At 59.4% G+C, this 26640-nt stretch overlaps 3 protein-coding genes across 3 annotated transcripts in view; 1 reads left to right on the top strand and 2 right to left on the bottom strand.

Moving 5' to 3' along the window:
• CRTC3 (CREB regulated transcription coactivator 3) overlaps positions 1-26640 on the bottom strand; it is a gene marked incomplete at its 5' end in the record, with an annotated part of 1283408 nt that overhangs the window by 942711 nt on the left and 314057 nt on the right. The window lies entirely within an intron of this gene.
• Positions 1233-16909, bottom strand: UNC45A (unc-45 myosin chaperone A). The gene is made up of 20 exons (XM_081114696.1): positions 16814-16909; positions 16458-16619; positions 16248-16284; positions 15778-15953; positions 12916-13008; positions 12165-12332; positions 11288-11456; positions 10402-10572; positions 9095-9266; positions 7803-8103; positions 7161-7255; positions 6767-6908; positions 5293-5433; positions 4968-5095; positions 4798-4864; positions 4045-4158; positions 3705-3820; positions 2519-2636; positions 2258-2413; positions 1233-2145 (listed from the first exon to the last, which is right to left on the bottom strand). Exons 1-20 carry the CDS (start codon positions 16817-16819, stop codon positions 1888-1890), a joined length of 2790 nt encoding a protein of 929 aa, XP_080970822.1. The 5' UTR covers positions 16820-16909; the 3' UTR covers positions 1233-1887.
• HDDC3 (HD domain containing 3) lies at positions 17056-22849 on the top strand. Its single transcript, XM_081114887.1, has 5 exons — positions 17056-17215; positions 20291-20537; positions 20836-20891; positions 20992-21232; positions 21733-22849. Exons 2-5 carry the CDS (start codon positions 20426-20428, stop codon positions 21861-21863), a joined length of 540 nt encoding a protein of 179 aa, XP_080971013.1. The 5' UTR covers positions 17056-17215; positions 20291-20425; the 3' UTR covers positions 21864-22849.

The following is a 26640-nucleotide window of genomic DNA, read 5'->3' as shown; positions in this document are numbered from 1 at the left end:
AGCTGGACGGCAGCCATCCCCCACGTTCGCGGAGCGGAGTCTTGGCTCAGGCCCCACCCTGACTCCCCGCACAGCGCTCCTCCCACCAGTGGAAGCTGTGGAGCCACAGGGAGACAGCAGCGGGTGACAGCCCCCCCCCCGCACCCCCACCCCGGGTTCCCGTGTTTGCTTCTGCAGCGAGCAGGGCCTGTGTCCTCAGCTACCCGTAAGCTGTCCGGGCTCAATTCCGTTTCCTCGGTTTTACAAAGGCGGAGATAGGGGATGGGATGTTTGCACCCATCTTGTGGAGTAGATGCAGATAAAGGGTCAAGGGCTGGCACCACCATCATAAGCACAGGCGCTAGCTCATTGCACCCAGCGCTTGGAGCAGATGAGAATGGCCGTGGGTGCTTGTGGGTTTTCAGGGACCCCATCTAGTCTCTTACTCATTCCACACGCATTTATGGATCCTTTTACTCTGGCCCGAGAGGGACGCTGTCTGTCCCAAGGAGCTCACACATCAGTGAGGAGACAGCACCCCGCTTTCTCAGTGCAGCGTGGTCAGGACTCCGGGGTCAGATCCTGGGTCGCCCCTGAGACCAAAGCTCCTAACTCGGACCTGGGTCCCTAACCCCTTCCGTGTCCATCCCGGCGCAAGGAGGCCTCTGACTCTGATCTTGACCCTGTGCCCTCCATCCCTTAGGCAGCCCCTTCCGAGGGGCAGAATGCAGGTGGGAAGGCGGGGCGCGGGCGGCACCCAGGGAGTCACCTGCCCGGGACCTGCCGACAGCGCAGGGGCAGCTGGGAAGGCCCGCGCCGGGCGAGGCGCCCACTGGCGGCCGCAGGGCGGTGCTCACCTCGGTGCCTGCGGTCCCGCCGCGGCCTGCCCAGCCCAGGTCCCGTGGAGCCGGTCCCGAGGCCTACGGTGAGCCACTGCGGCCCAAGCTGCTAAGCGGAGGAACCTCCGGTGGGCGTGGGTCCGCGGCAGAGGCGGACCAGAGGGCCCGGCCCCCGCCCCCGCGGAGCACAGACTAGAAGCCCTCAGGGGACCCTCCTCAGGAGCCGAGACGAAGGGGTGGCGAGTAGCGGCCGGCGGGCGGGAGTACCCCCCCCACCCTGTCTCCCTCACGCTTGCAAGGCTGCAGCCCGACCGGAAGCAGCCGTAGTAGGCGGGCGCCTCTGCCGCCAAGCCTCCCATTGGCTCCAGGACCGGTCATCTATCCCGCTGAGCCAATGAGCTTCGACTGGGCTTAGCCCGCCGGGCGCCGGAGGGAGGAGCAGCCCGGGGACACGCCCACCAGCCCTGCACGTGGTCACTGAGGACTCTCAATGCAAAGACACTGAAGGGCCAGCATCCCCGAGTCTGTACCCTAAACCCACTCCTTTGTTTATTGATTAGATTCTAGGCTTAACCCCTGGGCCTCCAACAGGATTAAGCCGCGACCCACTGGCCCAGGGGTGGGGAATCCACGGGGTTCCTTCGCAGGGGTGGCTCCCGTGGACACAGGCCCACCAGCTCCTGCTCCAGAGTGACCAACGGCCAGCCTTCCTCCAGGCCACGGACAGGCCACACGCTTGAGTTCCACACGCTTTTATTAGGGGTCGGGCAGCCCTGCTAGCGGGCTCGGTGATGCTGCCTGTGAGGCTGCCGGAAGTGCCGCCGGATGGAGGAACCCCGGCTGAGTGCGCCCCTTTCCCAGTGTCTGCAGTGGTAGGAAAAGCCCCTCTGCGTGAGGCTGGAGGTAGTGCTGTGAGCAGGGCTGTGGCGCGTGGCGCGTGGCCCCTGACTCAGGGCAGAGGGCATCAAAGGGCAGCCGGGGAGGCCAGCGTGCTGGCAGCCCAGCCCTTACGGCCACAGCTGCACGCGTGGTCCCCTGGGCCGCGATGCACAGTGGTGCTGACAGCCCCTCACTCTCCATCCTGGTTGGGCTTGATGAGCCCATATTCCACCGCTTTCCCCAGGCAAGCCGCGGCCGCCCTCGACACGGGGCCCTCGGCGCCCTTGGCCAGCACCGACAGGATCTCCAGCACCTCGCTCTCCATCAGGGTGCCGGCCGTCTCCTGCGAGGCCTCCACCATGTTCAGCACCACCACGGCGCCCCGGTGCTGCAGCTCCTGGTTGGGGCTCAGAAGCAGGGCCTGCAGGATCTCCAGCCAGTGTGTGGTCTGCAGGGAAGGAGCCACAGGCTGAGCCCCGGCAGGGGGCACACCCACCCACCAGTGCCACGCTGGGCCGCACCCGCCTCCTCTCCCCTCCCCGCAGAGGAGAGGCACTGACCACTTGGGGGATGCGGCTGCAGAGAGAGGGCCGCATGGAGGTGAGCATGGCCAGGCCCCCGGCAGCCGCCCGCCGCAGCAGCTCATCGTCCTCCCCGCTGTACAGCACCAGCAGCTTCAGGCGGTCATTGCCCTCGGCTTCGAAGAGGTCCTGTACCTGTGGCCGGAAAAGGGAGGTGACCCGGTCAGCTGCGGCCAAGCCCCCCCAGGGCACAGGCACTCCTGCGTCCCTGCCCACGTGGCTGCCTGGGTCACGCCTCACCTCCTTGCTCATGGCCAAGTTGCACATGCACTCCGTGGCCGCCCGGCGGATCAGCTCGTGGTCCTCAAACATGTAGCCCTCAATCATGGGCACCGCCTTCTCCTTCAGGATCTTCTGCCTGCGGAGCCAAGGTGGGCGGGTTGGCATCCCCATACAATCCGGCCCTGGGCCGAGGGCTTCCCGGGGCAATGTCGAAGGGCCCTCCTGCACCAGGTGTGAACTGCAGCCGTCTCCAACCTTCTAGCCAGGCCTGGGCGCCAACGTGGGACCAGGGGAAAGGCACTGAACTAGGAGTTTGCAGACGAGGGTGGTGGCGATGGCGATGCTGACACTGAAATTGAGCCCTGACCCTGACCTGGCACTCGGGCTGTCTGACCTCCTCCTCCTACGCCCCCTGCTGGAGGTGCAGGTGTGACTGGCATGACTACGTAGCAGAAGAAAAAACCGAGGCTGCGGAGTGAGCCATGCAGTCAAAGTCACAATGAGTGATAAGAGCAAATATGTATCAATCGGGCACATCGCCGGGAGCCAGGCACCTTCGTATTAAGAGCTTTTACATGTATTTTCTCATTTAATTCTTTTCACCAGGATTCGACGAGGCGGGTACTATAACCATCCCATTTCACAGAGGGGGAAACTGAGGCACGGAGAGATTAAGTACTTGTTTGAGGTTACACACCAGTAACCAGAGAAACCAGGACTCGAACCCAGGCTGTCTGACTCTGGAGCCTGCAGTTACGGCCAAGAGCCTTTTTTTTTTTTTCTTTTCATTAATCCTCACCCGAAGATATCTTTCCATTGCTTTTTTTTTTTTTTTTTAAGAAAGAGTGGAAAGGAGAGGTAGAGACACAGAGAGAGAAACATCGATGTGAGAGAGACACATATATTGACACATATATTGGTTGCCTCCCACATATACCCTGATTGGGGCCAGGGAACAAGCCTGCAATTGAACTATGTGCCCTTGATCGGAATCGAACCCGGGACCCTCCGGTCTGCAGGCTGACACTCCACCCACTGAGCCACACCGGCCAGGGCATGGCCGAGAACCCTGTCCTCGCGGAACTATCCTCTCTGCTGTATGGCAGAGGTTCTCAAACACAGCAAGGACCAAACTGTGAAGTGCTTCCCTGGGGGTAACCTAAGCCCCGAAACCCCGCCCAGGCCCGCATCCCGAGGGCCTTACCGGAGCCTCTCACTGATCCCCGCCAGGTTCGTGAGAGCCATGAGCGCCTCGAAGTTCTGCAGGCCTGAGCAGTTGAGGTGCAGCAGGGACACGAGGGGCCGGACCACCTCATAGACCTGCGATGTGCCCCCCATTGTCAGGGCTACACGGCCCAGCCCCCACCAGTCCGCTGACCCTGCAGCTGGCGGTCCCCCCAGCAGCAGGCTGCCCTCCCCATCCCGGGGCTCGGCAAAGCTGCCACTTGCTGTGCGTCCTAAGGAGGAGCCACAGCTGGGTCAGAGGCCATCAGGGCCCAGCGAGGGGTGGAGGGGGGGCCAGGGCTGGGCGGGAGGACACGCACCCGCTCTCCGGGAAAGGTCATCTCTGGGTTGGAGGTGATGGTGAGCTTGGCGAGAGCCTGGGCGGCCTTTGTCTGCCCCACGTCCGTGCCTTCCAGGGCCAGCGGGAGCAGAGCCTAGAGGGACAAGCCCTTCAGGGATCATGACGTGCCTGGAGCGTGAGGCCCAAGCTGTCAGGCCCCGATGCCCTGACTGTGCGCCCTCACTATCCCCTCTCCGCCCCCCACAAGGCTTGCAGATCACGGGCTCAGACCCTCGTCACCTCTCTGAGGTCTCCCATAGGCCACCCAAAAACTTCCGGAAACACCATTCAAGAGCTAGACATGGGCTGTGCTGGGCAGGGGGCTATGGAGGTCAATGACACAGGGAAAGGCTGGCTCAGCACCTTAACAGGAGCCCAGCGCCTTCAGCATCACCCACTCAGCAGGAGGACGTTCCTCCCGCCATTTATAATGCTTTTTTTTTAATTTCAGAGAGGAAGGGAGAGACAGAAACATCAATGATTAGAGAATCATTGATCTGCTGCCTCCTGCTCACCCCCCACTGGGGATCCAGCCAACAACCCGGGCAGATGCCCTTGATCGGAATCGAACCTGGGACCCTTCAGTCCGCAGGCCGACGCTCTATCCACTGAGCCAAGCTGGCCAGGGCCATTGATACTGCTTTTTGCTCCCCGTCTAACACCAACTGCTGGTACAGCAGCCACTGAGTCAGGTTTGACGGCACAGACCCAGGAGGGCGTGTGGACAGCTCACCTTGCCCCCTCCCTGGGCAACCACCGTGCCGCGGTCCTCCGCCTCCGCCACCAAAGCCAGGAAGACCCTGCAGGGAGAAGGCGCGGTGGTGGGCAGCCGGGCCGGCGGGCAGACCTCCCACCCCAGAGGCCACGGCACAGGCCCCGCCCCCTCGGACGGCGCAGGCGCACCTGGACAGCAGCTCCCGGCAGGAACTGGTGAGCACGGGGCTGTCGGTCTTCACCATGCACGTCATGGCGGACACCACGCCCGCCGCCAGCAGCTTCTTCACCCGGGCCCGCACGAAGCTCGGCTTGTCCTGGGGAAGGAGGCGGCTGAGCACAGGGGCTCCGGTCCCTGGACAGGGAGAGGGGACCCTCCTCACAGCAGATCGATGGCCATGAAAACCCAGGGGAAGAAGCCCCTTCAATGGGAGGCGTGTCTGCCGTGGGTGCCCCGGGTCACCCGGTCCCCGTGGAGCTCCTTCCCCCAAGCTCCTTCCGGGGGCGCCCTCACCTTGGGGTGCTGCTCGGGCACGTGCTGCTTGGCGTACTTGGCCAGCTCCACCATCTTGGGGTCGGGCTCCTCGTAGTCGTAGCTGTTGGTGCAGTTCACCAGCGCCGAGGCCACCGCAAAGAGCACCGACCGCTCCTCGGACTGCCGGGAGCAGGGGGCAGGCAGCTGACACCCGTGCTGCCCGCGCCCAGGACCCCAGCTCTGCCCTTGGCTGGACGGCTCGGGCACCAGGACGAATCTGGGAACATGCCCAGGCCCTAGCCCGGCTCCAGATTTGGGGAACTCACGCATGACCCCCAACTCCTCTGGAGAGTTCATCGTTTCTAACACTGTGGGGAGGCCAGTATGCCCACGCCACACAATGGGACCAACACTCCAGATGCCACACAGTGGGACCACTCCGGACGCCACACAGTGTGACCATTCCGGACGCCACACAGTGGGACCATTCCGGACGCCACACAGTGGGACCACTCCGGACGCCACACAGTGGGAACACTCCAGATGCCACACAGTGTGACCACTCTGGACGCCACACAGTGTGACCACTCCGGACGCCACACAGTGGGAACACTCCGGACGCCACACAGTGTGACCATTCCGGACGCCACACAGTGGGACAATCCCGGACGCCACACAGTGTGACCATTCCGGACGCCACACAGTGTGACCATTCCGGACGCCACACAGTGGGACCATTCCGGACGCCACACAGTGTGACCATTCCGGACACCACACAGTGGGACCCCCCCCGGACGCCACACAGCGGGACCATTCCGGACGCCACACAGCGGGACCACTCCGGATGCCACACAGCGTGACCATCCCGGACGCCACACAGTGGGACCATCCCGGACGCCACACAGTGGGACCATTCCAGACACCACACAGCGGGACCCCCTCCCCGGAAGCCACACAGTGGGACCACTCCGGACGCCACACAGTGGGACCATTCCAGACGCCACACAGTGGGACGCCACACAGTGGGACGCCACACAGTGGGACCATTCTGGACGCCACACAGTGGGACCCCTCTGGACGCCACACAGTGGGACCCCTCTGGACGCCACACAGTGGGACCACTCCGGACGCCACACAGTGGGACCACTCCGGACGCCACACAGTGGGAACACTCCGGATGCCACACAGTGTGACCATTCCGGACGCTACACAGTGGGACCACTCCGGACGCTACACAGTGGGACCACTCCGGACGCACACAGTGGGACCACTCCGGACGCACACAGTGGGACCACTCCGGATGCCACACAGTGGGAACACTCCAGACGCCACACAGTGGGAACACTCCGGACGCCACACAGTGGGACCACTCCGGACGCCACACAGTGGGAACGCTCCGGCTGCCAGCCCTCCCTCCCTGGGGCCACAAGCCCCATTGGCCATGGTCGCTGAGGAAGCCTGCTGGGCTCTAATCCTAGACAGAGTCCCGGGCGAATGCAGAGCCAGGAGCTACCTGGCTGAGCTGGAACAGAGCCTTCAGGGCCGCCTCATCCTCCACAAACTCCTCCTTCACGTCAGCATCAAAGGTGAGGTAGGCCAGGCCCTCCACTGCCCAGCGCCGAGTGCCCGCATCAATCTGGTCATTGCACAGCCACCTGGGGACAGGCAGGGCAGGGACAACCGTCAGACGGGGTGCTGTGAAGGGGACCACCAGGATCGGACGGGGGGGGAAGAGGGGGGGAACGCCAGGGGCTTGGGCTTCCATTCAAAACAGGAAGCAGCTCACAGGGCAGGACCAGGAGGGTCGCCTGGGGGAGAGCAGGGCAGTAAGGAGACCCCACCGCCTCCCAGAGCCCCTCCTGAGGGCAAGCCGCGAGGTGGGGCCGCAGCAACGCCAGGTGACTCACTTCCGACACTGCTTGGCCAGTTTGAGGGTGGAGCCCTCAGCAAACTGCTTCATGCTGAAGTCAGTCCCTCCGGCCGAGCCCAGCTTACAGAGTCCCTGGAGGGAGAGGCAAGAGCCAGCTGGCCGCTGAGCTGTTCTGGGCCCCACCCCAGGGAGTTAGCTGTTCTCCACATCACACCAAAAAAAAGGGAAAAAGCTTTTTACAGGCGGAGCTAAGATGTGGGGGAAGACAGGTGCCTCAGCCGAGGTCAAGATCCTTTCGGGGTGAAGAGACCAAGTGCCCTGGGGCTTCCCCCCGTGCAGGGCTGCAGGCTCCTGGAGGCCAGACGGACCCCAACCACCAGCTCCCGGGACCGCCTGCAGGCCCAGCCTTCCCGCACAGCCCTTCCGACCAGCCTGGCCCAGCGGGTCCTCCAAACTCATCACCTCCGGGAGCTCCGCGCCCCGCTCCCCGGGGCAGCCTGTCAGGGGCCCTCTCTCATCAGGGCGCTCTCTCTGAGGGGACCCTGAGCCCTCTGGGAGGAGGCAGGGCCCATGCCTCTGGCAGATCCCCTCCTAGAGTGGGCTGGGGCTGCACCCTGAGACGCCAGCCAGGGGGCCCTGCCCATGGGCCCGTGTGCCCGGCGCGGGCCGCCCATCTCACCACGAGCGCCCGGATGCGGATGCTGTCCTTCTCGCTGCGCTTGTACAGGTCCTTCAGCAGCGAGACGCCGTTGGCCGTGATGAAGGAAGCCCGCTTGGCCTTGCCGGCCGCGTGGATCAGGGCCTCCACGGCCACCAGCTGCTCCTCCTCCCGCTCCGAGGCGCACAGCGCGATCACGCTCTCCATGACGCCGCTCAGCTCCAGGGCCCGGTTGCCGGCGTCGCAGGGGCCCTGCAGGAGGCAGGACACCGTCTGGATGGCCCGCAGCTTCCCGGCCAGCCCGTGGTCCTCAAACCAGCTCCTGCGGGCACAGGGGCGGCTGTCACACCGGGGCCGGCGTAGGGGGCCCTCCTTCCCGCCCACCGGCCACGCGTGCGCACACGTGGGCAGGAACGGCGGGAAGGCTGCCAAGGCCGTTTCCTGGAGGGCAGTGCCGATCCACGGAGCCCTCCCTGACAACATACCGCCTGCTACTCACACCACCCGCTTGTCCCCTCTGTCCTTAGTGAGATCTGAAATTGTTCCTTTTTTTTAAATATATATTTTTATTGATTTCAGAGGGGAAGGGAGAGGGAGAGATAGAAACATCAATGATGAGAGAGAATCATTGATCAGCTGCCTCCTGCATGCCCCACACTGGGGATCGAGCCCGCAACCCAGGCATGTGCCCTTGACCAGAATCGAATCTGGGACCCTTCAGTCCGCAGGCCGACGCTCTATCCACTGAGCCACACCAGGTAGGGCTGAAATTGTTCTTATTTCATAATCTGTCTCGAGTGTTCTCTCAGCTGTAAGCTCCTTAAGAGCAGGACAGCCCTAACCGGTTTGGCTCAGTGGATAGAGCGTCCGCCTGCGAACTGAAGGGTCCCAGGTTTGATCCCGGCCAAGGGCACAGGCCCGGGCTGCGGGCTGGATCCCCGTGAGGGGCATGCAGGAGGCAGCCGATCAATGATTCTCTCTCATCATCTCTCTCCCCACTCCCTTCCTCTCTGAAATCAATACATATATTTTTCTTAAAAAATAAAAAAGAGCAGGACTGGCACGTTGCACTGCTGTGTTCAGAGAGACATAGTAAGTGCTCAGTGAACGCTGGGTCTGGGCTTGAGGTGGCAGCACAGAGAACTGGGAAAGAAGGTCCCTGTGCAACGAGGCGTGGGCCTGGGACACGTGGCCCCTGCGTGTCCTCCCCAGGCCGCTGCCCGTGTCGAAAGCCTTTCATTGCCCCCCCGACCCCCCCACAAGGAGCCAGAACCCCGGCTGGGACCCGGCAGCGGAGACGGCGCCTCGCTCGCCTGATGTAGTTCTCGCAGAGGCGGTGGAAGTTCTCCCTCTCGGCGTCACACTTGAGGTCGTCGAAGAGCTTGCTGAGGAGGATGGAGGCGCTCATGCGGCTGTTGGCGGTCACCGCGAGCTCCCCGGGGGGCTCCTGCACAGAGCCCCCCACCGCCAGGATCTTCTTCAGACCTGAGAGGACGCCCTGGTCAGTCCAGCCCCGACGGGCCCAGGGCAGGGGTTTCTGGGAAAGGCACGGGGCGGCAGGACCACGCTGCACAGGCTGCGGGCTGTCTGTCCGGCTGATCCGCTGCCGCGGAGGCGGGTGTGTGAGCAGGGCAGGGCCTCAGCAGTGAGGTCAGGGGCTCTGAGGTCCCTCATGTGTAAAACTGAAGGGAAGCCCTAGCCAGTGTGGCTCAGTGGACAGTGTCAGCCTTTGGGCTGAAGGGTCCCGGGTTCGATTCCTGTCAAGGGCATGTACCTCAGTTGCAGGTTCCACCCTGGCCCTGGGTGGGGCCAGTGCAGGGGGCAACCAATTGATGTGTCTCTCTCACATCAATGTTTCTCTCTCTCTGTCTCTCCCCCTCCCTTCCACTCTCTCTCTCTAAAAAAAAAAAATCAATGGAAAAATATCCTCAGGTAAGGATTAACAAAAATAATAAAAAAATATATTTAAAAAATAAAAACTGAAGGGAAAATAGCAATCACAGCCCTAGCTGGGTTGGCTCAATGGATAGCGCGTCAGCCTGCGAACTGAAGGGTCCTGGGTTCAATTCCACGTCAGGGCACATGCCTGGGTTGCAGGCTCCATCCCCAGTGTGGGCCGTGCAGGAGGCAGCCGCTCAATGATTCTCTCCCATCGTTGATGTTTCTATCTCTCGCTCCCTCTCCCTTCCTCTCTGAAACCAAAGAAAATAGCAATCACCCCTCACAGGCTTACTGCGGTAACAAAAGGTGAGCACCCGATAGGTGAGCTCATGCGGGCCCTGTTGCCAAGCCTTCCTGGCGTATCCTTTAGGGACAAAGACCAGTGTGAGCTCAGATGTTACACTTTAAGATTTTCCCTGCACATAGAAGCAATACTCGCTCCCTGAACAACCTTCAGACCCAGAGAGCGGATCCAGCCTCCTGGGAACCTGCTCGCGGGCCTGCTCGGTGTGCATGCGTGGGCACACGTCCCAGCTGGAGGGTCTGCCTCCGGGGGCGGAGGGCCGGGCACAGGCCCCAGGGTGCGCTCAGGGCAGCCCCGCGGCTGGCGCAGCCCCTCCAAGCGAGAGGCCACACGCGTGCCCAGGCCCTGGCCCTTTCTAAAAGCAGCAGCGCCTACCTTGGTCAATGACCCAGAGGGTGAGGCTGTTGTCGGGGTCCTTGAGGGACTTGCGGGGCACCGCCTTAATCAGGAGGCTCAGGGCGTTGTCGCGGCCCTGGCCCGAGACGCCCGCCTCCGTCAGCAGCTCCAGCAGGTTGCTGATGAGGACCTTCAGCTCCCGGGTGGGGTCTGGCAGCAAGAAGACGTTAGGTTACAGGGTGGCCCAGCCCCGTCTGACCTTTGAACTTTCTCAAGAGGCCAGAGATTAAGAGGCGGGGGGACCTGCATCCTGAGTGCTGGGCTGGGCTCCAGCTTCCCTACAGGCACCCTGACTGCTTACAGTGGTTCTCAACCTTCTGGCCCTTTAAATACAGTTCCTCATGTTGTGACCCAACCATAAAATTATTTCATTGCTACTTCAGAACCGTCATGTTGCTACTGTGATGAATCGTCATGTAAGTATCTGACATGCAGGATGGTCTTAGGCGACCCCTGTGAAAGGGTCGTTCGACTGCCAAAGGGGTCGCGACCCACAGGTTGGGAACCGCTGGCTTTAGAACCTTGAGTAGCCCTAGACAGTTTGGCTCAGTGGCTAGAGCGTTGGGGGTTGGATTCCAGTCAAGGGCAAGTACCTGGGTTACAGGCTCCTCTCCAGCCCGGGCCCTGGTCGGGGCTCATGCAGGAGGCAACCAATCGATGTGTTTCTCTCACATCAATATTTCTGTCTTTCCCTCTCTCTTCCACTCTCTCTAAAAACCAATGGAAAAAATATCCCCAGGTGAGGATTTAAAAAAAGAAGAACCTGGAGTAAAACAGTCACCAGGCCATTTTCCCAAAAGGCCCGGCGCCCAGCCCCACCCCCTCCATGACAGACCCGGGCAGCCGCAGCCCCGCCTCCACTCACCCACCACGATGGCGCCCTCTTTGCCTCGGAAGCCCTTCCGGACGCCCTCCTTGAGGGCATCAAACATCACCTGCAGCAGGTGGCAGGCGGCCAGCGACACGGCCTGGTTTTCCACGCCCAGGACGGAGACCACCCGCCGCGTCCCCAGCACGCTCAGCGCGGCCACTGTCTGGGGGGAGAGGAGAGCCTCTGGTTGGGGAAGGGCGGGCGGAGAGCGAGAGCCCTACCGGCGGGTCCTGAGTGTGGCCGGAGGTTCAGTTTGGCCTAAACCACCTTCGCAGGACATGTCGCAGTGCCCCCGCTGACCCAGGAACTGTGGGCTCTGCTAGAGGCAACAAGGTCGAGTCCCTGTCCCCCGGGGCCGGCCTCCCCGCACCGGCCAGGGCAGGGCTGCTCCTGCGGACGCACTGAGTCAGTGGGGTGCCGGGCCCCTCATATCTGGTCTGTCTCGGTGGTAGAGACACTGTGGTGACCGCTGACCACCTCCCGAGTGAGGACCCCCCCCCCCCGAGTGAGGACCCCCCTGGGGTGCTCAGGGGAAGACGGGTGCCCTCTGTCTCAGACAAGCCTGCTGGCACCGCCCCGACAGCAGGTGAGTCAGCGACCGGGCAGCCCCATGAGCAGCTGCAGGAACGATTGGCCACGCTCAGAAGCCCCCCGACCCCACCCCCCCAGAGCAGGCACCCCGGTGTCGGTGGGGGGCTTTGCCCTTTCCCGGCCCAGGTGGCCCCAATCATGTTGGCCTTTTTGGAGCCGTTACATTCTCCTCTCCGTTACAGGCCTCCTGGTACTCTGCCTCACGTTGTCTTTGGAAGGCAGGATGGACAGACGGAGGGACGCACGGAGGGACGGTGGCAGGAAGCAGACCCCCACCTACCCGTGACTGGTGCTCAGAGCAGATGCCGACCAGCGTGCGCAGGGCCGCCAGCATCAGGTCAGCCTCCCCCGTGTCCAGCAGGCGCTGCAGGAGCTGCACTCCGTTGTTCCGGAAGATCTTCTCCGCCCCGGCCTCCTCCCGGGCCAGCACCACCAGGTTCTGGGAAGCCTGTGTGAACAGGGACAGTGGTCCTCAACCTTCTGGCCCTTCAAATACAGTTCCTCCTGTTGTGACACCACGCACAGGGCCCGGCGGGCAGGGGCCCCGCGCTCCAGCCCCACTGGTGACCTGGCTATCCATTTAACCTCGCCGGACCTGAGTGCACTTCTTTGGGGTTTTTTTTGTATTTTTTAAATGTGTTTTTATTGATTCCAGAGAGAAAAGGAGAGGGAGAGAGAAAGAAACATCAATGATGAGAGAGAATCATTGACCGACTGCCTCCTGCACGCCCCTCACTTGGGATTGAGCCCACACACGGGCTTGTGTCCTGACCGGGAATCGAACCGTGACCTCCTGGTTCATAGGTCGATGCTCAACCACTGAGCCACACCGGCCCGGCCCCTTCTTTGTAAGGAGGGGAAGAGCCTGCTCTCAGGGCTGGTAGTTAGAGTACGTGGGGTCCTGAGTCCCCGGCAAAGACTGAAGGGCAGGGACGGGGCCCCCGGGGGCTTCTGGGTGAACCCAGCACACAGGGCACTGCGGCCGGGCAGCCCCACCGAAGTCCAGGTCTCACTCGGCCCAGGCCCCTCACCTTCTGCTTCTTCTCGGTGCCTTTCTCCTGGGGGTCCAGCAGGATCTGAAACATCTGCTCCACCTTGGCATCCGTGGAGGACATGTACCGCACCTGCGACAGCGACAGCATGGGGCCAACCCTCGCTTCGGGCCAGACACACACACAGCCCCTTTGTTCACTCCGGCTCCTCCCAGCGCCTGGCTCCCGTGTCTGGGAGGCCCCGCGAGGATGTCTGGGTTGGGGCTAGCACCCAGCTCCCGTGGGCAGGAAGGGACTCGCCTGGCAGCTTCTCCCCAACTTCCCGCGGCTATTTTCCTCCCTGAGCGACTTCCCGCTTGGTCAACAGGGGCGGCACCGTGCGGAGGGATCCTCTCCACCAAAGGCCACCCCTCCCAGAGACGCCATCGACGCTGGGGCAGCATTTACACTTCCTGCAAGGGAGCCAGCAGGGGGTGAGGTCGCTGCCCACACTCCCCTCAGGTAGAGTGTCCTCCTTTTGAGTTTTTGAAAATAATCTTAATGATCAGGATCACCCCAGGAATCTCCCTCCCCACGGTCCTGGGTCCCTGCCCCTCTTGCACCCATGGCAACATGACTAATCAGTCACGGCACATCTGAGTCCCTGCCCAGCCCAGATGCTCCCTAATCCTTCTCAACACAGGGCTCTAGGCAGACCCTGGGAATCAAACAGAGCTGGCACTAAAAGGAGCACAGTTTGGCCCGGCCGGCGTGGCTCAGTGGTTGAGCATCGACCTATGACCCAGGAGGTCACGGTTCGATTCCCAGTTGGGGCACGTGCCCGGGTTGCGGGCTCGATCACCAGTGGAGGGCATGCAGGAGGCAGCCGATCAATGATTCTCTCTCATCATTGATGTTTCTGTCTCTCTCTCCTTCTGCCCTTGGCTGGAATCGAACCTGAGACCCTTCAGTCCGCAGGCTGACGCTCTAGCCACTGAGCCAAGCCGGCTGGGACAATGTTAAAAGAAATAAAAAAGGAACAGTTTGCTTTCCCAGGTCTCGGCCTCTCAATGAGGAATTAGCCATCGCATTATTTGCTTCCACTGTTTCGGCATTTTAACACCAAATGATCGGGTTAATTCAAGCTTGGGTAAAGTTCACGATGGCCTTCAGATTCTCTTCTCCTAATTATGTGAGCGCCTATGCCACACAAATAATGCCTCTTTATTTAAAAAGATTAGCAGGTGCCCTAACCCATTTGGCTCAGTGGATAGAGCATCGGCCTGCGGACTGAAGGGTCCCAGGTTCGATTCCAGTCAAGGGCATGTACTTTGGTTGCGGGCACATCCCCAGTAGGGGGTGTGCAGGAGGCAGCTGATCGGTGTTTCTCTCTCATTGATGTTTCTAACTCTCTATCCCTCTCCCTTCCTCTCTGTAAAAAATCAATAAAATATATTTTAAAAAAAATAAAATAAAATAAAAAGATTAGCAGGTAAAGCCATGTCTCCTTAGAAAATCCCCCTCATCCCATTCCTTTCCCCAGAGGTCACACCGGTGACATTTTCATGTGTATTTTTAGTTATTTTTTCTCCCTACTTACATACCCAAGTGTGCATGCAGAAAAATTGGGGGTGGTCTTGGGTGTGTCTGTGGGGAAAACATCTATAATAATAAAAGGGTAATACGCTAATTAGACCAGACAGCCAAAAGACCTTCCGGACGTCCTTCCAGATGTCCTTCCGGACGACCTTCCGAATGAAGCCAGGACTGTGAGGGCCGAGCCCCTTGCACGAATTTCGGGCATCGGGCCTCTAGTTTTAATATAAATGACATCATATTGTACGTGTTACTGTATGCTTTCCTTTTTTTCATTTAAGCATCAGCCTTCCACGTCTGTGCATGCGGGTCCACCTACTCTCAACTCTCGGTCACTGCAATGTAGGACGGCACCCAGCTTAGTCAGCCATTCCCCCGCTGCTGGGCACTGAGGCAAGTTCCGGGTTTTCATGGAGACCAACAAGGCTGCCATCAACACACACGCCAGCTTGTGTACACGGACGGGCAAGACTTGAGGTGCGACAGGTAAACACACGGGATCACACAGCACCTGCTCATTTACCACTTTAAGAGAGATGCTGAAGCGCTCCCCCAGGGAGCCGCACCATGAGCAGGCTCACACCCCTCACCTTGCCACTTCAGCATCTCCCTCCCGCCTTCCAGCCAAGTGTACACACTTTATTTATTTTAATCCTCACCCGAGGATATTTTTTCATTGGTTTTTAGAGAGAGTGGAAGAGGGGGGGAAAGACAGAAATATCGATGTGAGAGAAACACACATCGAGTGGCTGCCTCCTGCGTGCGCCCCAACCAGGGTCCGGGCTGGGGAGGAGCCTGCGATCAAGATACGAGTCCTTGACCAGAACTGGACCCAGGACCCTTCAGTCTGCAAGCCCGACGCTCTAGCCACTGAGCCAAACCGGCTAGGGCCAAGGTCGGCAAACTGCGGCTCGCGAGCCACATGAGGCTCTTTGGCCCCTTGCGTGTGGCTCTTCCTAAGCCTTAGGAGGACCCTAATTAAGTTCCTAACAATGTACCTACCTGTATAGTTTAAGTTTAAAAAATTTGGCTCTCAAAAGAAATGTCAATCGTTGTACTGTTGATATTTGGCTCTGTTGGCTAATGAGTTTGCCGACCACTGGGCTAGGGCAAGTGCACAAACTTTAAACAGTGCCAGGCAGACCGACGAGAAGCCAGCACCTCGCTGGTATTTTAGTTTGCGTTTCCCTACCCGCTGGGGAGGATCCTGTGCCGTCCTCCCTGCAGAACTGTGTCTCCGCCTTCGACCCACACCCCTTCCCAGGGTCCCTCCGCCACCAGTCAATGCCACGCGCCCCCCCCGCCCCCCGCTCCCCCCTCACGTACCTTCTCCTGAATCTGGCCCCCGATGCTGCGCAGGGCCTCCTGGAAAACTTTGTTCTTGGGCTCCAGGCTCACGCACCTCTGCAGGTCCAGGACGGCCTGGTCCAGGCGGCCCAGCTTCTCCAGGGCCTGGCTCCGCCGGTAGAGCGCCTTGACGTCCCCGCCGTCCTTGTCGATGGCTGAGCACAAACGGGAGCTCGGTCAGCACCCGGGACGCCACCGTCTCCAGGCGGGAGCAGGAGGGAAAGATCTCGAGGGCCAGAGGAAGGTGGGGGGACGGCTGTGGGGCTCAGCACTCCGGCCGCAGAAAAGGTGCGGGCAGCTGCAGAAAAGGAAAGGCCCGAGGAAGTGGGCAGGCAGGCAGGCAGGCAGGTGTGCTCCAGGGGGAAGAGGAGAAGGTGGCCATGCAGGGTCCCAGGTCCTTGCCCACCACAGAGCCCCACAGCTCCCTCCACACAGGGCGCGTTCCCCACCTTTGGAGGCCTCGGTTTCTGCTCTGCTGTAATCTTCCTGCAAAAGAAAAGCAGGCGGTCCACAGAGCGGCAGGGCTGCTCCCCCTGCCACCCGGAGGCCCCCGAAGACATCCCACAGGTGTGGGCGGCCTGAGAAGGTGAATGTCCAGCCAGGGCCCCCGCGCAGCGGCGAGATGGACAAAGCGGCCCCGGCGGCCCCGGCTCCCTCACCAGCTTAAGGTGGCAGGCGGCCCGGTTCCGGTGCAGGATGGCCTGGTCCTGGGGCGTCGCACCCAGATCCAGGGCCTGGGTGTAGGCCGCCAGGGCGCCCTCGTAGTCCCCGCATTTGAACAGCTCGTTGCCATCTTTCCGCAGCTGCTCCACGGAGCTGGCCTGCGGAGGGGAGCGGTGCAAACGTCGGCGCTGGGCTCGGGGCCCGCCCGGAGCTGGGGGTCGGGGACCGGCCCCCCATGGAGGGGCGAGGAGGCGCAGAGCAGGTGCGAGGTGGTACAGGCGCGGGGGATGGGCACACACTCCCCCCGCCCCCCCGGGACGGTGGCCGGGGCTGGGGTCCCGGGACCACTCACCGTCATCGCGGAGGACCTGCCGGGCGCGCGCCGTCGCGGGCTCTGGGGCGGGCGGAGCCCAGACTCCGGAATCCGCCGTGGGATGCCCCGCCCCCTGACGTCAGAGGCGACGGCCGAGAGGGGGTGGGACCAAGGCGTGCGCGCGCCGGGAGGGGCGGGGCGCTCGGCCGGCTCCGCATGCGCAGAGGAGCCGGGGGGGGGGCGGGGCGCGTAGTCTGTTCCCACCGAGACCGGCAGGGGGCGCGCGTGGGAACACCCCGAGGGAGACGCGCAGAGGCCGCGGTCCGGGCCCTGACCGCGGCGGGAGTGCACGAGGTCTGCGGTCACAGGGTCGCGAGCAGCAGCCTGGGGAGGCCCGGCGCTAGGAGCCGGCCTCGATGGGAGAGGAGACAGTGTCAGGAGGTGAGAGTTCAGAGAAAGCTCGGCCCGCTCCCCGGATAAATGCAGAATCTTATATAAACACTAATCCAGGGGGCTCACAGGTGCCCTTAAGCCATCCAGGGGAAGATCCAGGATTGCAAACCCCGACTATGATGTGTGTAATCCTTGACCCTCGCTCCACAACGCAGACATGGCCTCTTGTTACCTGCTTTCAGGGCCCCGGAACTTTTCCTTCCCCGAATGGTTTGCAATCATGTGTTTACGTGATTTTCTGTTTTGAGGTCTGTCTCTCCACTAGTCTGCAAGCTACAAGCCTCCCGTCCCGGAACTTAGAGCCCCAGATCCTGGAACGCAACGCACTGGCCGTGTTCCCGTGGCTTTGGGGCTGGAGTTGTCACCTGAGGAGGGGCTGAGGCATGGACGGGCCGCCCAAGGGCATCGGAGCCCCTGCAGCCTGCAGGTGGCAGCAGGCGGCTATGGCAGGAGCATCAGAGAGCTGAGGACAAGAAAGCAGGATCTTGTTGGCATACTGGGTGGATGGTCTGGCACAAGGGAGGGTGCTGAGCCAATGCTGAAGGGAGGGGCAGGGGGCTGGCGACAGGCAGAAATGGTCTGCCCGCACCCTACTCCCCGCCTTGGGGAGAGTGAAAGGGGTCAGCTCTTATCGGAAGGGCAGGCTCCCTTTCTCCCAACCAGCTTCCCAGAGGAGCTCAGTTCCCGCTGAGAGAGTAGGGGACCGGAAGTGGGTCGGGGTGGGGACAAGGAGGAGACTGCTGGGCAAGGGTCACCCAGCTGAAGAGCAGCGGTAGCTCCAGGGACAGCCTCCCCTGGGAGCCCCTGAGAGGCCCCCGCCACCTCTGCCCTGGTCCTAGGAACCCCAGCGTCTCTCTTGCTGAGCTATGGGCTGCAAACTATAAGGAAATAACCATCAAAGCCCCAAGGCCCCTGGGCTATGCACAGACCTCTAGAGAGAGTGAAAAGTGATGGAGTGTGTATCTTCTGTTGCCCGGCCGCTGTGGCTCAGTGGCTGAGCGTTTACCTATGAACCAAGAAGTCATGGTTCGATTCCTGGTTGGGGCACCTGCCCGGGTTGTGGGCTCTGTCCCCAGTGGGAGATGTGCAGGAGGCAGCCATCCCATGATTCTCTCTCATCATTGATGTTTTACACCTCTCTCTCCCTCTCCCTTCCTCTCTGAAATAAATTTAAAATATATATATTTTAGTAAGAGGGAAAATGTGGGGACTGTGGCTCCAAGCGGCCTAAGGTTTTCTGAGCCCTAGGGGAAGGGCTCAGAAGACTAGAGGACAGAATGAGGGGTGAGAAAGAAAGAAGTGGAGCCATCAGCCTAGTGAACAGATACCCATTTTATTTTTTTATATAATTTTATTGATTTTTTACAGAGAGGGAGGGAGAGGGACAGACAGCTAGAAACATCGATGAGAGAGAAACATCGATCAGCTGCCTCCTGCACCCCCCCTACTGGAGATGTGCCCACAACCAAGGTACATGCCCTTGACCGGAATCGAACCTGGGACCCTTCAGTCCGCAGGCCGATGCTCTGTCCACTGAGCCAAAACAGTCAGGGCTAGATACGCATTTTAGAACCATTCTCAGCCTCCAGGCTGCCTGGAGGCCCTGGGAATTCTGATGGCTCCGTTTCAGGCCCCAGAGGCCTCCGTTCAAACCTTTGGAACTTCCTTCCCTACCCTGTGTCGTGGCAACCACCAAGATGAGCTGAAAAGCGAGGGTGATTCCTTTCGTTGACGTTCCCCCTGAGCCCTCATCTGCCCCAGCGACAGCCAGAGCACACACGCTGCCTGTGTGATTGGAGTTTACTTAGCAACGAGCTGATCCATGTCACAGGCGAAGCTCTTCCAGGGTGTGCAGGTCCTCTTACCCTCATACCTCATAGCCGCCTTCCCCTGAGACGGACTTTATCCAGGAGGCTGGAGGCCGCCCGCCAGCAAGGTTAAGTGTTATTCTAGTACCTGCCGGAGGCCTGACAATGTCATGCTCCCAGAACAGCGGTGGCAACACACATCACCCCAGAGCCCACAGCCGGTGCCTGGGGACTGGTGCACGAACCCTTATGGCACAAAAATGCAGATTTTGTCTCAGCACCTGAGAGAAAAGAAGACAGCTCCTGTATAGCTAACATGGCTCAGTGATTGAGCGTCCACCCATGAACCAGGAGGTCACGGTTCAATTCCCAGTCAAGGGCACATGCCCAGGTTGCAGACTCAATTACCTGGGGGGTGGGGGCGGGGGGAGAGACAGGGGGGTAGTGGTGCAGGAGGCAGCCTATCAATGATTCTCTCTCATCATTGATGTTTCTATCTCTCTCTTCCTCTCTGAAATCAATAAACATATATATTTTTAAAAGTCAGCAACTCCAATGTTAATCACTAACTTAAAAAAAAATAGCCCTGACCAGTTTAGCTCAGTGGCTAGAGCGTCAGCCTGGGAACTGAAGAGTCCCAGGTTCGATTCCGGTCAAGGGCATGTACCTTGGTTACGGGCACATTTCCAGTAGGGGGTGTGCAGGAGGCAGCTGATCAATGTCTCTCTCTCATCGATGTTTCTAACTCTCTATCCCTTTCCCTTCCTCTCTGTCAAAAATCAATAAAATATATTTTAAAAAAGTGAAAAAAAAATAAATAAGCCAGTTCCTGCAGAAACATCGCTGCTGGCTGGGAGCCTAAATCTGAAGCAACTCAGCAGGGCTTCCAGCAAAGGCTCCAATTTCCAGAAGGTCAGGCCCTAGGGGTCTCCTGGGTCCCAAAGTGAGGCTCCGTGCCCATAGCAACCAGGCCCGCCCCCGCGGGGAGAATTCTTTTGAGAGCACTTGGGGAATTTCAGAGCACTGATCGGTTGCAGGCTGTCTTTTCATGGGGGGAGAAGTCCCTCCTGGGAAAAGCTGGCTCTGACCTTGAGGTTAGGCGAATTGCCCTGCCCCCTCAGTAACAGCCACCGGTGCCTTCGTGCCCTGGAATCGGCACACGTGTGGCCTCGGAGAACCAGGACTTGCGCTTGCGCCCCCAGCAGAGCGCACTGAACCAGGGTCTTACCCCCCCCCGCGCCCCCACTCCCACCAGGAAGGCACCCCCAAGAGGAACTCTTCTGAACTGGATTCCACAATCCCCGCGGCCTCCGCGGCGCCAGGGGGCGCTGTGGAGCTCGGTCCGGCTTCCCTTCCTCGCGGAACCCCAGTCGCTCGCCCCACCGGCGCGATGGGCTCCGAGGTGGCGCAGCTGCTGGAAGCGGCCGACTTCGCGGCTCACAAGCACCGACGGCAGCGGCGGATGGACCCCGAAGGGACCCCCTACATCAACCACCCGATCGGTGGGCGCGCAGCCCCGGGAGTAACCTCAGCGGCGCCGGGGGACGGGGGTGGGACCGTGCACCTCGTTGGGCACCTGCTCTGCACCAAGCTTTGTGCCACGCTCTGTGGGTGATGCAGCCGCAGACCATCCGGGGTGGCGGGCATGGCTGTTCCCTGTGTACGGCTGACGCCCAAAGAGAGTCAAGGACGTGCCCGAGGGACACCCAGTGAGTGAGGGGCCACAGCTGGCTCCAAAAATATCCCACCGACACGCGGGCTGGGACCCCCTCCCGTCTGATTTCCTGCTCTGCCCGCCAGGTGTGGCTCGGATCCTGACCCACGAGGCGGGAATCACCGACATTGCGGTGTTACAGGTAACGGTTCCCTCCTCCGCCGACAGGCAGGAGGCCGGGGTGGGGACCGGCGCCCCATTCAGCTCTGGCGCCGCAGGGCTAAGTGGGAGCCCGTCCCCAGGCCGCCCTGCTCCATGACACGGTGGAGGACACGGACACCACCCTCGATGAGCTGGAGCTGCACTTCGGGGCGCAGGTGCGGCGGCTGGTGGAGGAGGTGACGGATGACAAGACGCTGCCGAAGCTGGAGCGGAAGAGGCTGCAGGTGGAGCATGCGCCCCACAGCAGCCCGGGGGCCAAGCTGGTGAAGCTGGCGGACAAGCTGTACAACCTGAGGGACCTGAATCGCTGCACCCCAGAGGGTAGGAGCCCCCACCTGCTCTGGGGGGGGGGGGCAGGGAGGGCCCATCTTCTGGAGGCCCAGGTGGCTCCGTTCCCCTGGGGGGTGGGGGAGGAGGAGGGAGGGAAAGTCTGGGCGTTCTGGTTAATTCCCCAAACCCGTGGTCGGCAAACTGCGGCTCGCGAGCCACATGCGGCTCTTTGGCCCCTTGAGTGTGGCTCTTCCACAAAATACCGACTTCTGCGCATGGGCCACGAAGTTTCAATCGCACTGGACGTGCGCGCCCGCACGTGGTATTTTGTGGAAGAGCCACACTCAAGGGGCCAAAGAGCCACTTGTGGCTCGCGAGCCGCAGTTTGCCGACCACTGCGGCCCAAATTAGTCTCTACCAGACCACTCTGGTCTGCTCTCATGGGGCAGAAATACCGGAGCTGGGCCAGATTTCAAGACAAATCCTTCCACCAAGCCCTGCAGGGAGTCGGCTGCCATTCCACGGGCCGTGTTCTGTCCCTTCCCACGCAGGGTGGTCGGAGCATCGGGTGCAGGAATACTTCGAGTGGGCGGCGCAGGTGGTGAAAGGGCTGCAGGGCACCAGCCGGCCGCTGGAAGAGGCGCTGCAGCAGCTGTTCAAGGAGCGGGGGCTGGCGCTGTGAGCGGCGCCTGGAGCCTGGATCCCGGAGCCCGGAGCCGTCGGGTGGCGCAGCTTCCAGCCCTGCCCGGGCCGGAGGGGACTCATTCTCCAGCCTCGGGGCCTCTCCACCCTCCGTGGTTCACTCCGCCCGGCGGCCCAGAGCATTTGCCCTTTCCCACCCTGAAGGCCTCCTGCCAAGTAAGCTGAGCCTGGACTGTGGGGGCCAGGCGCACCCCGTCCACTTCCGATGCAGTCACTGCCCTGCAGGCCTTGGGTCCGTTTGCCATTTGCCAGGTGGGATCTCCGGTCCCTCCGGCCCCTCGGGCTAGACAGGCATGCGTTGCAGAGCCATGATGGAAAATAAAGCATTTCGGGTCGAGTTTGAGCTGCTGCTCCTTCTCCAGGCTCTGGGATGGGGGACCGGCAGGTGCGATTCCCGCCCTGAGCCAGGTCCCCCGGGCTGAGGGCCTTCGCCTCTCGGCCTGGTTTCCTGTCGGTGAGAAAGGTGGTGAATTCTCGGGGTTCCATAGCGTGACGTGCCTGAAGGAGCCTGACAGATGCCCATGAATGGTGGGCGTCCTCGTTGGGAGAGTCCTGCCAGCGGGCAGGTGTATTGGAAAGGCGCGCCGCCCGCTCGCTCGCAGCTCCTGCCCAGCGCGGGAGCGGCCAAGGGATAGGCCCGAGTCGCAGCCTGTCACCTGGTTGCTAAGCGACAGCGAGTTCCGGCTGCTCCGGAAGCGGCCCTTCCCACATAGCCCGGGGTGGGCGGGACCTGGGAGGCTGCGGTGCTGTGAGTGGCATGTGCGTAGGGGGCGGGCGTATCGCAGGAGGAGTGTTTCGTTCTGCGGCGCCGCGGAGGTTTATGAGCCCTTTGGAAAGGGCGCACCTGGGGGACCGGGACATTGTTAGGTCACAGCCACTCCGTTCTGGGCCAGGATGGTTTTTCACCCCAAGAAGGCCCAGTGCACTCTCTGCAGGGGAAAAAAAAAAAAAAAAAAGGCAACAAAATCAGGACTTCAAAAGGAAATGAGTTTGCCCTGGCTGGTGTTGCTCATTGGTTAGAGCCTCCATCCGCCTACTGAAGGGTCATGGGTTCGATTCCCGTTCAAGAATGGCAGGTTTGCCCTGGCTGGTTTGGCTCAGTGGATAGAGCCTCGGCCTGTGGACTGAAGGGTTCCAGGTTCGATTCTGGTCAAGGGCATGAACCTTGGTTGCGGGCACATCCCCAGCAAGGGGTATGCAGGAGGCAGCTGATCGATGTTTCTCACTCTCTATCCCTCTCCCTTCCTCTCTGTAAAAAAAAAAAAAATTAATAAAATACATATATTTTAAAAAATGGCAGGTTTGCCCTGGCTGGTTTGGCTCAGTGGATAGAGCGTTGGCCTGTGGACTGAAGGGTCCTGGGTTCGATTCTGGTGAAGGGCATATGCCCAGGTTGCAGGCTCCTGGCCCTCGTGGGGCCCAGGGGACATGTTGGAGACAACCAATTGATGTCTCTTTCACATCGGTGTGTCTCTCTGCTTCTCCCCCTCCCTTCCACTCTAAAAATCAATGGAAAAAATATGAAGACTAAAAAATTAACAAAATAGCAGGTTTGATCCCGTGTGTGAGAGGCAACCAATTGATGTGGCTCTCTCACATCGATATTTCTCTCCTTCCCTCCCTCTTGTCTTAAAAACATTAGTGGAAAAAAATATCCTTGGGTGAGGATTAAAAAAAGAAAAATCAATGGCGTAAATATAACCTCTGCTGAGGATTAACAAGAAGGAAATGAGCTTCAGGACAGGCCCAGATAAACCCATCAAGTTCAGTGTAATCCTCTTAAGGCCGTGCAAGCTGTAGTACTTTTTAGAGATTTGGGATTGTTGTGGGGTTTTTTTATTATTAGTTTTTTTTAGGGGGTGGGATTACAAGATGTTAAAAACAATATTTACCAAATTTGAAAAATAATTCTGCAGTTTTAAGTAGTTTCAATTTAAGTCTCAGGACATTTAAACAAATATAAACCCCTTCTGTATCTTCAGAATGAAAATATAAAGAGACCGCCCTGACCGGTGTGGCTCAGCGGATAGAGCGTCGGCCTGCGGACTGAAGGGTCCCAGGTTTGATTCCGGTCAAGGGCATGTACCTGGGTTGCGGGCACAACTCCAGTAGTGGGTGTGCAGGAGGCAGCTGATGGATGTTTCTCTTTCATGATGTTTCTAACTCTCTATCCCTCTTCTTTCCTCTCTGTAAAAAAAATCAATAAAATACATTAAAAATATATACATAAAGAGACCATCAGGAGGTACTTGATGTTTCACAAACCTCACTGTATGTCATGTTCTTTATAAATAACCAGATGAGTGGGCTGGGGAGGGCAGGGATTTCTCTCATTCTATGGAGAATAAGAAGACTCATTAATCATTAAATAGATCACATAGTGACAGGCCCAGGACCAGCCCTCTCTGGGTCTGCCGTGCTGCTGGGCCCCGTAACTAGGCAAGAGTGACCTCAATCGTGGTCATTCTAACCGCTGGACAGAGGAGAGCGATCAGGTCTGAAGTGGCCAGTGGATCTGGACTGTGAGTCTGAGGCTCCTTAGATAAACTGTTTGACCTGAGCCAATATAGTTAATTTTTTTACAATTATTTACAAAAATTTAAACCATCCGAAACTTACAAGTTGGAAGTACGGGGTAAGTACCTTTTTCCCCCTGAAACCACTTGAGTTCAACTTGAAGGTGATAGTCACCCAGAAGCCAAGTCAGAGCTCTGCCCGGGCCTGGCCCACCCCGCACTGGAGAACGTAGATCTTAGTTTGAATCTGCCTTTCTCTTCATGGTTCCCAGCAGCCATACAGCCTTCCCTTCTTTTTAAATATATTTTAATTGATTTCATAGAGGAAGGGAGAGGGAGTGAGAGAGAGAGAAACATCAATGATGAGAGAGAATCACTCATCGGCTGCCTCCTGCACGCCCCTCACAGGGACCGAGCCCACAACCTGGGCATGTGCTCTGACCGGGAATCGCACCGTGACCTCCTGGTTCCTAGGTCAACGCTCAACCACTGAGCCACACCGGCCGGGCCAGCCTTCCCTTCTGCATGGACACGGATGGCTGGAGCTGGCTGGAGAGGTGCAGGGAGGAACAGGACTCCCCCCATTCCCGGTGCTTGGAGTTGCTCCTGCGTTAGGTCCTGGTTCCAGTTTTGGTTGTAACTGAGGCCTCGGGGCCAGAGCTCCACGGTCAAGGCCGCTGCTTGCCTTGAAATTGCCGGCCCATTTCCAAATGAGTGTGCAGAACCACCACCCGGGGCTTGTCAACATGCCGATGCTTTGGCCCCTCCTCCCGGAGACTGGTTCCAGGGGCTGTGCCCAGGAACCTGCCTTTCCCCCTGTGCACTACAGTTAGGTTTCATTTCTTGTTCTTGGCACATGTCAGTCCCAGGTCGCCGGAGCTCAGCTCCACAGACCCTCGCCCCGGCATTCCTGCCGAGGCAGCAGCCTGTCAGGACGGGCCAGAGCTGGAACGCCAACACGCGATCCTGGCGAACCCGACTGCTCCCTGCGCAACGCTGCCACGTGGTTCTAGGAGGCCAGTGCGGAGGAGTAAACACGTTTGTTCCCCGCAGATGAGCAACGTCTACGGCCTCCAAGGAGCCTTTATTCTGCTGACTTTGTAGGGGCTTCACTGATTCTCCCTTCTTTTGATTACACAGCATGCTAGCAAACAACACCTGCAGCCCGACCGGCACTGCTCAGTGGTTAGCATCGGCCTAGGCACCTGGAGGTCAGGGTTCGATTCCCATTCAAGGGCACATGCCTGGGTTGCAGGCTCCATCCCCAGCAAGGGGCGTGCAGGAGGCAGCCAATCAATGATTCTCATCATTGATGTTTCTATCTCCCTTTCCCTTCCTCTCTGAAATCAATAAAAAATATATATATTTAAAAAAAAAACACACACAAAACACCTGCTATGCTGTAATTGCTTGGCATCCTTTACTAACATTACAGCTCCTGTTTGTGGAGCTCCTATATGCACTGTGCTAAGGCCTTCACAGTAATCTCATTTCTTCCCTGTGAGAGGCAGGGCTCCATGGGCCCTGGGCGGCCTGAAGCGTCAGGTAGCTCTTAGCAGGCCCAGTGGCTCTCGCTCAGGGCCCCACAGCCAGCTTTCCCCCTAATCGTACTCACCCATTTATTTTTTTTTTTTGTCAATCCTCACCCGAGGATATTTTCCCATTGATTTTTAAGGAGAGTGGAAGCGAGAGGGAAAGACAGACAGAAACATCGATGTGAGAGAAACACATCGACTGGCTGCCTCCTGCAGGAGCCCCAACCAGGGCCTGGGCCAGGGAGGAGCCTGAAACCAAGGTACGTGCCCTTGACTGGAATCGAACCCGGGACCCTTCGGTCTGCAGGCCGACACTCTATCCACTGAGCCACACCGGCTCGGGCAAATATTGTCTCCCAAATCTGTCTTTTGCATTTTTAACCCCGATATCTTCCATCATACAGAAACCTTGAATATTTTGTGGTAAAATCTTTCTTTTCCCTCATTATATCATTTCCCTTATTATAAACCTTTTAGGTTCCATATGTTTATAACAGGCCACCCCCCACCAGAGGTTTGAAAATATCCCATATTTTCTTCAGTGGTTTTATAGTTTAGCTTTCTCATTTTTTCCCTCTGGAATTTTTGCGGAAACTGTGAGGTAGAGATCTAACTCACTTTCACAGATCCAGCTGTCCTAAAGCACTGCTTATTAAATAACCCATCTTTCCCCCCTAGAATACTCCTTTTATCCTAAATTCCCAAA

This window comes from Myotis nattereri, assembly GCF_964212035.1.
Source record: "Myotis nattereri genome assembly, chromosome: 21".
Classification (NCBI taxonomy): Eukaryota; Metazoa; Chordata; class Mammalia; order Chiroptera; family Vespertilionidae; genus Myotis; species Myotis nattereri.
This window is presented reverse-complemented; position numbering and strand designations above follow the sequence as displayed.

What these genes read in the sequence shown, in the direction of transcription:
- UNC45A (XM_081114696.1), bottom strand. An exon ending in GGGGCCAGATTCAGGAGAAG is followed by an intron (nt 13,009 to 15,777) that starts GTACGTGAGGGG and finishes TCGCTGTCGCAG; the next exon opens with GTGCGGTACATGTCCTCCAC. An exon ending in GCAGCCGCATCCCCCAAGTG is followed by an intron (nt 2,146 to 2,257) that starts GTCAGTGCCTCT and finishes CCTTCCCTGCAG; the next exon opens with ACCACACACTGGCTGGAGAT.
- HDDC3 (XM_081114887.1), top strand. Translation starts at nt 20,426, where the DNA reads ATGGGCTCCGAGGTGGCGCAGCTGCTGGAAGCGGCCGACTTCGCGGCT. An exon ending in CTACATCAACCACCCGATCG is followed by an intron (nt 20,538 to 20,835) that starts GTGGGCGCGCAG and finishes TCTGCCCGCCAG; the next exon opens with GTGTGGCTCGGATCCTGACC. An exon ending in CCGACATTGCGGTGTTACAG is followed by an intron (nt 20,892 to 20,991) that starts GTAACGGTTCCC and finishes GCCCGTCCCCAG; the next exon opens with GCCGCCCTGCTCCATGACAC.